The sequence below is a fragment of the Sinocyclocheilus rhinocerous genome, unplaced genomic scaffold (genome assembly GCF_001515625.1).
Source record: "Sinocyclocheilus rhinocerous isolate Xijiao unplaced genomic scaffold, SAMN03320098_v1.1 scaffold1215, whole genome shotgun sequence".
Classification (NCBI taxonomy): Eukaryota; Metazoa; Chordata; class Actinopteri; order Cypriniformes; family Cyprinidae; genus Sinocyclocheilus; species Sinocyclocheilus rhinocerous.
The window spans coordinates 787,462-798,608 of record NW_015628913.1 but is presented as its reverse complement, the minus strand read 5'-3'; the positions used below and the strand labels follow the sequence as shown (position 1 = coordinate 798,608).

The window sequence follows — 11,147 nt, the reverse complement described above, 5'->3', positions numbered from 1 at the left end:
TCTCGCACAAACCGATCGTTTCGTGTCTTAGGACATCAATGTGTCGTCACGAGCCGCAGGGTTTAATTTGGAATTGTCTGTGCATGTTTTTTTTACTCTCATAGATTTTGTTACCATTGCCATGCATTATACGACTGATAGACTGCAACGGCTGGAGTTAAAAATCATCTGTAAAAATCATTAATACATTTTAAAGTGTATCATTTATTCCTGTGAAGGCAAAGCTGAATTTTCAGCATCCTTACTCAAGTCTTCAGTGTCACATGATCATTCAGAAATCATTCTAATATGCTGATTTGTTGCTCAAGAAACATCTCTTATATTTCTTGAGCACCAAATGTTGAAAGCAGTTGTGCTGCTTAATATTTTTGTGGAATTCATCATATGAGTTCTACTGAAGAAACAAAGTCACTTACATCTTGGATGCCCTGGGGGTAAGCAGATAAACATCAAATTTTCATTTTTGGGTAGAACTATTCCTTTAAGCTACATTTATTTGATAAAAAAAACAAAAATATTACTAATATTTGTAATATTTGTGAAATATTACCATTTAACATAACTTTTTAAACGTGATTTATTCCTGTGATGGCAAAGCTGAATTTTCCTAATATGAAATCATCATATTATGTTGATTCAGTGCACAATAAACATTTTTTACTATAAAATGTTGTGCTGCTTAATATTTTTGTGGAAATCATGATTTATTTTTCAAAAGACAAGCACTTTCTTGAATTTTTTGTAATATTATACATGTATTTACTGTCACTTTTGACCAGTTAAAACATCCTTGCTGAATAGAAGAATACATTTTTACTTATGGCCATTGTATCAAAAACTTTTTTGGTTTTATTATTATTAAAATAAAAAAATTATTAATTAATTAAATTAAATAGTACTGCTAGCAAAATGAAAAATGAATATATTTAGGGACTACAAAAAGAAACCAGGTGTGGTCCAATGGTATTTACTCAATAGCATCTAGAGGATGGTGCCAAAACCACTGCTGACCATCTAATATTATTGAAACAGGAAAGAGGAAGAACAGTCACAGACACAAGGACAAACATACACAAACACACACTCCCAGAATTCACCGGTGGTTCCATTGCAAGCGAAGCTGGTCTGGTTTGCCATCTGCTGCTGAAGTTATTTACAGCCTTCTGCCAAAAACACACACAGCAGGGCCCTCTGTATGAGTATGTGGTGTACACCAGCTACTAGCTGAATATAAAATACATGCCTTGACATATTTTACATATGTGTGTACTTAGCATTTAATGGTCAGTCACAGATGGTGCTGATATTGGAACCTTCCTTTAATAGTAGTCTTTTATATAGAATATCAATCTATTCATGTTCATGTTTTGCTCTCATGAACACACACCAGCAATATGTTTTTTATGCTGAAATACTCCCATGTTGTTGTGCTGAGTGCATGGTGAAACAGCTTCCGAGTTTCTGGCCTTGAGGGGAATCGAACGAGTAAACGATTCGCCGCAATTTCCATTTTAAAAGCTTTGCTGGAAAGTTGACAACAAAATCTGTGAAGGCGCTCCTGAAAAACAATCACCTCCAGCTAGGCCCTTTTACTACAGATGTCTTCTCTGCCAATACAGGAGTGGAGGGCAAAAAAGAAAACAATTTGACAAGCGCAAAGAAAGAAAGACAGAGAGGGAGGGGGAGAGAGAGAGAGAGAGAGACTTTAAAAAGAAAAGAAACAATATTCGGGTGAAGGGAAGATAAAAAAAAAGTTCTCCGTCACATTTGACACAGCTCCAGAGGAAATATTGACAAGCCCAGAGCGCAGAGAACAATTTTACTGCAGCCCTCCTGGTCAGACAGTCTGTCTGCCTGTCCTCTCTCTCTCTCTCTCTCACACACACACACACAAAAGAAAAAGAAAGAAAAACCAAAAGCGATAAGGAATGCAGAGATAACAGGCTGCATTTTAAATGTCTAAATAAAGATGAGGAGATATCAAAAAGGCATTTTCAAACGCATGCAAACATCATGTATCGCAGGAGTAAGGGCAAAGCAGGTGCATTCTGTTCAAGTAGAATGTGTTTTTGCATTCCACTGCACTCTTTTCATTGTTTTTCTATGTAAACATGCACTAAACTGATGTGTTTGACCGTTGTGCTTCCATTTTTAGTCCTTAAGTTGTTTTGTTACACTACACTTTCATTACATTACACTACTCTCTCATTTAAACACAAAAACATGTTTTTTTCCAATGTTTTTCTACATACACTCATGCTGGATAGACATCGTTGACCATTGCGTCTTTCGCAGCATCTTGCGTGTGAAACGGCATTATAAAAATGTGACATTAAAGTTTAAAAGTTACCTTGCATTTTTTCTCCACTCCACTGCCCTTCATCTCACATTTTTAAAAGCAAAAATGGATTTTTGCATTCAATTGCACTGCTTTTTAATAGTTTTCTATGTAGGTCTTTGCTTGGTGTACCAAGTCTTGCTGCTTTTATAACGTTTTCTTTTGTGTATGAGCGCTGCATTTTTAGGATGACATGTCAATGCATCTTGTGTACATCTGCTCTTTTTTTAAACACAAGAATGCATTCTGTATCAACTTTAACAGAGTCTAAAAAGGGCATTGCTCATTTGCGTTATAGCAAGATGCACCTCAGTGATCAAATATTTACATCATTAAAAAAAAAAAAAAACTGGAAGGCAAAAATGTTCTATGTGAACCAACTCTAAAGTGACGGACAAGAAAGGAAGTTCACTAGCACAGAAAGGAAGCCTTACACTAAATTGAGGGAGACAAAAGCAGGCACTGACCTACAGGGATGTTATCGTGAGAAATAAAAGTTTTTCAGTTTTTCTTTTTACACACCAAAAAAGAATTCTGTAGAGGTATCAATTCCAAAGCCCTGGCCAATTAGCAATATGGCACATGCACACACTCTGGTTGTCATCTTTGTTTTTAGTCAAAGTGTGCATTGGATCTGTGCGTACACATTGCCGCAATGATCTAAAGGAACATGGCGTGTTGCTGTTAGCGTGTAGGCATACATTAAGGCTTCTGTCGGAGAAAAGTGGGCTGCTGCCTTTGTGTTTACAGTTTTTGTATTATCTATGAGATATGAATAGGTCTGGTTTAAATTACATAGCACTCACTCCAGTGATTCAGAGCTCTTTTGAAAACAGGATGGTGCTTTGTTCCGTCGTCTACGCCAAAGAACAAAAGCACTTTTGTGATCAGCCCTTAAAAGATGAATCCAGCAACTATTTGAGAGAGGAGAAAGTTTTTTCATGAGGGGGTCTGAGCAACTGTGACAAATGTACCACTGATTGCAACTGCAGCAGAGCTAATGCAATGATAATAATTACAATACAAATACAGTTAAATACGTTTAACTGTTCTGCATTGAAGGACTGTATATAGATTAATTCAAATAACTGTTCTGGATTCAATACAAGTTAAGCTATAGACAGCACTTAAATCCCTATTCAGAAAGGATTAGCTTTCAGGACAGAACGTCTGAAATCTTCAGCAATTCGCACTGGATTAGCAATGTCTGTAGTAAATGGCCAAATGGGTGAATCGACTACATTTATGCGAAGCTTCTGGAAATGACTGACCAATCACAAAAGTTTAGTATGAACTGTGCACTGCAGTCTATATTACACTACAGTTCAAAAGTTTGGAGTTTAATCTTCTTGAGTTAGATTTTTTGAAAGAAGTCTCTTATGCTCACAGAAGCTGCATTTATTATAAATACAGTAAAAACTGTAATATTGTTAAATATAATTACAATTTAATATAACTGTTTTCTATAAATTGGTTCACATGTCACAAACTTACTTGTTTGTTAGTAAAAAAAAGAAGAAGAAGTTTTAAAATGCGAGGGCATGTTTACAATTCTAAAATTTGTTTTTTAAAACAATAATAATAAAAAAAATTAAATAAACAGATTTACACAATGCTTAATTAATTTTCCTCACTGAAATAAAACACAATCTTTTCTTCCTCTTTTACATGGGTAACCAATATCAGATGCTACAAGGAACAATCTAAAATTAATTTTAGATGATTTTTTAGTTCAATAACTCAATAAATAAACAAACAAAATGATCTGTATTAGGTTCAGTGTTGTATACAATTTAAATAAAGTGCTCACTGACTAAAGATCTCTCTTAAAATGTTGTGAAGAATCTTTTAATTTTCTGATCACTTTTCATTGACCAACATCCACTTCCGACATGTGCAGGACTAAAGAAACAACAATTTTTAAATGTATAAAAATGAGTTGATCCACTGGCTTTTGCTGATTATTGATAGCATGCAAAAGATGCCAAATGTAATGCGAATCAACCACTGAAAAACCCATATTTTTTAATCTACATATTGGTTACAGACTTTGCTATATGCACACGTGCGACTCAGAAGGAAGGAAGACTAGAAGTAGATAACTGACATGAGGCAGCGTGAAGACATTCCAAGATAAGATCAGCGAGTGACTTATTACTGTGCAAGCCTGACCTGTCAGATCTCCTTATCTCCCCTAACACCTCACCAATCAAAGAGATTTTCATAAATCAATTTTGTTTTGCTCAACGAGGGGGGACATGGATGCGCTTGACCAATCAGATCAATACACTCTCCTGTTCTAAGACACAACTAAGCCACCTAAGCACAAAAGGCAGCACAGGGTGACAACAGCCAATAGCAAAACATCCACATTTGAGTCCACTCGGAGGACACAGAACACTGTGCATCATGAAACTCATGTCTATAAAATCCTTTCAGGGATACTAGTCCAGGAGAGAACATGGGAAATAAGTATGCGTATAATGGCAGGGTCTACTACACAGGGTTAGGTGCTTTATCGTTGGCCGTTCCATTCTTCTGCTCTATCCTCGCCAATCCTCCTGATGTGTATCCTAGCAACAGCTTTACCTCCCTGTCTTCCAGTTTGCTTTCAGCAGAGGTGAGGGTGAACACGTGCCACGCGGTCTTTACCTGCCTTTATTTTCCTCTAACACTCATCACTCACCTCTGACACCGCTTTCAGTCCTCCAACACTCTCGCTCTTATTCCTGTTCCTCTCATGCATCCATCACTCTCTTAAACATATGCTTTCTGTACAGAGGAGTTCCTCCTCCTATATTCATAAAACAGCATGCAAAAAGTAACCAACTACGTCTGGCAAGATTCTGAAGTGTGCATCTAATGATAATGGATGCTTTATTATCCCATGTGGCCACGGGAGAGGATATGACAACACAATGAATGTAGTAGTTACTTTCCAATTATACACATTTATACTAGATTATACTTTTTTAATGGTTGCAAGATAAGTATTCAAACGAAGTACCTAATCTGAGATATCAGACGCAGCCACCGTCACTGTGTTCCGACTCACTTCCCTTGGGCAGCACTGCCAACAGATTTAAAATGCGAAATATATTTTTACAGTACACGTTAAACTGGTGATGACAAGCTAAAATAGTAAACCTAATCGTCACATTCGCTTGATAACTGCAGATACCAGAAAAAGACTGTCCGCAAGACACTGTATAAATAGAGCAGCTCAACACACATGTTGGTAATGCATAACTAAAGTGTCTCTATCTACAAAAGCAGTCCATTTAAAAACAATTGACAGTTTTACAACTCATTACACACATTTAATTACTGAAGAATTGCTTTAATAAAAATATGAACTGTGCATTTCTGCTAAAGCCCTCTGGTTTTCTTGTCTGCCATGCTTACAATGTAAGTCCATTACTGCAAACATTTCCTGTTCGTTTACATTGAGGTTTGAAAATAACCCAGATTATTCCTTTAATTGATGAAACCACATTAATCTTTTCATCGGCCCTAAATATTCAGCCAGATAAATATTCAATAAACACTGTTCAAATCTCTATTCATAGCTTTTAAAGGTCTTATGAATGTACTTCAAGACGTATTTGAAGATAATTAAGGCAAGTCCCTATGCGTCAGTGTTATTCAGTGACCCTACAGACAAGTCTTCAGTATTCAGACTCTTTTCTCATATATTTTCCTTCTGAACACAAACACAGGTTAGATCAATTATACATGATTCAAGACTGCTGGAATGGACTCAAACACACACACACACACACACACACACATACACTACGCAGACTTTGGTTTTGCTGGGTTCAATCCATAATAAAAGCTTAAACAGGGATGGTCGGCCAGTAGTGTGCAAAGCTCTGAAACTATTATAACGCAAGTCACTTCAAGAGCAGCACTTGTGTGTGTGTACTTCACTAAGTACATAAATCAGCAGCTGTTGAAGTCAGAAGTGTAAACAGTAGGCACAGAAGCAAAGATGATGATGATGTCAATCTGGTGTGCTAATCCTTACAGCCACCTCAACAAGATCACAGCCTGTTTATTTTTAAACCTATTAAAATAAAGTTTCATTTCCATTCCTGTCTGTGATTACTGTCTGCAAACTGACGCAATTCAGCATCAGTCTCCAAGTGAGGTTCATTGAAGTGTTGAAAACATTACAGCTTTTGTCCTCTGCTGCCATCATGTGTCTGAATACAGCTCTGCCAAAGTGTGGATCAAGAGACTTAAATGAATCACTCACTTATAGAGATTACAACACACTTACCAAAAGTTGGCAAAAAGATTAAACACAAAAAGAGATCAAGCACAGACTTCACGCCCTAATGTACATGGCTTAGGATCTTCTAAATGATGACACAATCCCTTAAATGTGAGACCAGCTTGGTATTAAGAACTTCATGGTTTCTCCTGAATCTTACAAAACCACACAGAGATTACAATACCCAATATAAGCTCATATCTTCATTGTATACATGAAAAATCCTGCCAGTATAAGCAAGATACTTAGATTTAGTGAGCATTTTCTAATTGATTTCAACATCATGATAACACAGTAACTTTGACCCATTGCTCACATTCCCATAACTTATAACACTTAAAAAGAATGTGTTTGTTCCATGAAATTCTATGGGAAAAGAGAAGTCAAAGCAGATGCATTTTAATTTAGTACACTTGGTTTGCTTTAACTGATTTCAATGCCATTTGACCAGCCTAGTACGGACAAACAATATGACCAAAATCTTGCATGGGGACAGTCAGATTGTTATGCTTTTGAAAGAAGTCTTATGCGCAACATTTATTTGATTTAAAAAAAAAATAATACTGTGAATTTAATCTGTTTTCTATTTTAATATATTATCAAATGTAATATATTTCTGTGATGGCAAAGCTGAACTTCCAGCAGCCATTACTTTAATCGTCAGTGTCACGTGATCCTTCAGAAATCATTCTAATATGCTGATTTGGGGCTGAAAATGGTTGAAAAAGGTTGTTCTGCTTGTGCAAAATTTTTCATGATTCTTAGATAAATAGAAAGTTTAACAGCATTTGTTTTAAACAGATTTTTTTGTGACATTATAAATGTCTTTACTGTCATTTGTGATGAATTTAATTCATCCTTGTGGGATAAAAGTATTAATTTCTTAAAAAAAAAAACTTCTGACAAACGTTAAATAGTAGTATATGTGCAAAATAACACCACAGTTCTGCCCACTAATACTCACATGGTATAGAACAGGGGTAGGCAAGTTCGGTCCTAGAGAGCCGCAGTCCTGCAGAGTTCAGCTCCAACCCTAATCAGACACACCTGAACAAGCTAATCAATGTCTTCAGGATTACTAAGGCCATAGGCAGGTGAGTTTTTTTTTCAGGGTTGGAGCTGAACTCTGCAGGACTGCGGCTCTCTAGGACCGAACTTGCCTACCCCTGGTATAGAAGAAACTCTAACAGCAGATTCATTGCTACTGCTGCATTTACGTAACGTTATAATGCCTAACCCTAGTGCCAAATGATGTCTTTTAATAAAACATTTCCAGAGAACTTATCTTGATCATGTTTTCATAACATTCAGACAAACAGTTTAAAACAATCATCTCCCACTTTCATACTCACCAGTCATGGGGTCAAACAGCTGGTTGGCCTCAAGGTCAGTGAATGTGCTCATGCAGCAGGGGCAGCGGAAGGAGGCTCTGTTAGTCGAGTCCCGTTCATCCGTCTCAATGCGTCTGCGCATGTGGTCCAGCTTGTACTTCACCACATTAACCAGCAGCCGATAGTTAATGAAATAGTAATTGTGTCGTGTCGTCTTGCCGTCGGGCGCCGTCTCCACACGCATACGGCATTTGACAAACTTGTCAGCCTTGAGTGTGTTCAAAACTGAACGTAGCTGCTTGCGGTCGAACTTGAGCAGTTCCAGCATGTCCTCTTCACGTACGCAGGGGTTCCGGATCAGCACATCCAGAGCGAGAGCATGCTCGATGCCATAGAAACCTCGCACAACCTGTTTGGCCAGCCGTTTCAGAGAGGCAGGGACCTCTGTGAGCAGCTCTGGTTCAGTCATGATGAAGGGGAGGGAAAGAGTAGAACTAAATGAAGGAAGGATGGAGAAACAGAGCAAAAGCATGAGGTGGAAGTATTTTCAAGACCAAGAACGATAAGTTTAAGGAAGAACAGGAGTGGATTGTAACAAGAAGGATCAGCTCGCCTGGTATTCGAGAAGGTAATCAGGTGGATGACTTTGGGATTGTAGGATGGAGGTCTGTGAAGCATGAAAGAACAGAAAAAGAGATTGGTTACACATATGATCCAATAACTGTCTATATGTGCATCCAAATGTCATTGTCAACAGTTCTATTTTTTTTTTAGACAAAAACACTTTACATATTTGAACTTGCCCTGCTACAAATATGATAAATAGCTATTTTTAGCAAAATATATTTGTGTCAGAAAAAAAATACTATTAATATTTTACACAAAATCAAATTTTAGAAAAAAACAAACAAACTTCAAGACAGCTAGAATTTTTTTTTGTGCAATATATTACTGATTTATTAATTATATGTATTTTATTATTCAATAATAACTCCTTGTACATGACATTCCCAAGACTATCACAAGTCATTCTCACAATTTCATTCTATGATCAATCTATGTCAGGGGTGTCAAACTCAATTCCCGGAGGGGCGGAGCCCTGCAGAGATTAGATTCAACCCTAATTAAACACACCTGATCCAACTAATCAAGTCCTTCAGGCTTATTTGAAAACTACAAGGTATGTGTGCTGATACAAAGCTCTGCAGGGCTCCTCTATATACATATAATATTTATATTAAATTAATATATGAATTTATAATACATTATATTACTTTATATTACATAATAATGATAATCATATTATTATTATTATTATTATTATTATTATTATACATATGAGCTTTGTCCATGTTAGTAGTTTAAGAACAAATTAATTTAAAAAAAAAAAGTTTTTTGTAACACCTTTCTGTACTCTGTTGTATTTGACGTGGTATTTGCTGATCTTTAAGTGATAGTCAACCCAAAAATAAATATTCTGTCATCATTTACTCCCCCTCATGTTGTTCCAAACCTGTATTACTTACTTTCTCCTGTGGAATTAACTCTTTTTTTTTTTCCGTATTTCATTCTATGATCAATCTATGTCAGGGGTGTCAAACTCAATTCCCGGAGGGGCGGAGCCCTGCAGAGATTAGATTCAACCCTAATTAAACACACCTGATCCAACTAATCAAGTCCTTCAGGCTTATTTGAAAACTACAAGGTATGTGTGCTGATACAAAGCTCTGCAGGGCTCCAGCGCTCCAGGAATTGAGTTTGACAACCCTGATCTATGTTAACCAGCTAGACAATGTTACCTTAAAGACATTCAAATCAACACAATTCACAACAATAACGTTCAATTACAAATTGTTCAACAACAATAACGTTCAATTTATTACAGAAAGGCTGTCTGGAAGGTTTGTTGCTGGTCCAACATGACATACTGGACCAAGATGATCATCTGACCAACCATAAGGAAAGATAAGAACCATAAATGACCAGCTAGAAACCATTAAAAATGATCAGAAGCTGGTTTTAATGTCACCAGCAGATATTCATGTTAACAGACAGCTTAACAAATATGAGGGGGGTCATTTTAGGAGTCGTATACTTACCCAGTTTCAATCACTTTAAATTAAGAAAGAAGAGAAACTTCTTAGTAGTATTTATTAGTAATATTTATTAATACTTTTAAGTAACATTTATTTGTCATTGACTCCGGCTACAAATGCATAATTTATTAATTACATGAACCAAAACAATGTGACAGTAACGTTACTGCTCATTACCCAATGAAGCTTCATTTATCCCATTGGGGAGTTTTAATATTAGACTCTCGAAATTTAGTATATTAAAAAGATAGTTAGCTTAATACCGTCATAAAAATAAACAACATAAAAGCATGAACAATAGGAGAAGAAAAAACAGCTCAAACCTTTAATTCTCCTCCTGTTTAGATCTGAACAAGTTTCCTAGTTCAGCATCACGCTAACGTTTAGCGGAAATGACGCATGAGATGTTGCTGAAAAGTGCAGAGACTTTTCGTTGGTACATTTAAGATAGCAAATAAATTTTCATACTTTTTAGATCAAAACTATAAACATTGAAATAATAATAATAATAACAACAACAACAACTACTACTATGTGTTAAGGGTCTATTTTGCTGTGTCTCAGTACCACTGTTGAATATACCGATCACTGGGATGTAAACCGTACACGTTTATATTTTTGACCCGACATTATTTTGCATTGAATTCTTATGCGAGGTTATATTTGAAACGCTTTTGTCATAGGATGATGTGCACCCGCTTCCGCTGTTGTGCTTCCTTGTTGTTTTCTACAGACCGCTTCCACGTGTTCTGAGTGATGCCAGTAAACAGCAAGAGAGAGCAAGGAAAAGATGTTGCTGTGAGTCTGATATTTATGTTCTGTTGGGTTTCGTTTAGACGGGATCAGCTCAGATCCGATAACTTTAAAAAGGTCAAATATGACAGTGAAAAATTATGCTATACCACTAACAAAAGGTGCCAATAGTATCACGTACCGTGGTAATAGTAATATACTCTTTGGCCCATTGTAAGTACCATAGTACAATTGCATATAATTCTGGAAATCAAACCACCATATTCTGTCACCATAATATTGGTACTACTACTTCTCTTTATATATATATATATATATATATATATATATATATATATATATATATAGAA

At 36.3% G+C, this 11,147-nt stretch overlaps 1 protein-coding gene and 1 pseudogene across 2 annotated transcripts in view; one reads left to right on the top strand and one right to left on the bottom strand.

Moving 5' to 3' along the window:
• LOC107738514 (general transcription factor IIE subunit 1-like) overlaps positions 1–10,461 on the bottom strand; it is a 15,745-nt gene extending 5,284 nt beyond the window's left edge. Inside the window, exons 1-3 of one of the 2 annotated variants that reach the window (XM_016550270.1) lie at positions 10,368–10,461; positions 8,562–8,615; positions 7,970–8,442 (exon numbers count right to left, since the gene is read on the bottom strand). In XM_016550270.1, the coding sequence (XP_016405756.1) occupies positions 7,970–8,417 (448 nt within the window). In that variant the 5' untranslated portion in view covers positions 8,418–8,442; positions 8,562–8,615; positions 10,368–10,461. Of the gene's footprint in view, positions 1–7,969; positions 8,539–8,561; positions 8,616–10,367 lie in introns of those variants that run through there. The other variant, XM_016550269.1, reaches the window with a different exon arrangement.
• A 127-nt stretch (positions 10,462–10,588) lies between these two features.
• LOC107738523 (tRNA wybutosine-synthesizing protein 4-like) overlaps positions 10,589–11,147 on the top strand; it is a 4,936-nt pseudogene continuing 4,377 nt past the window's right edge.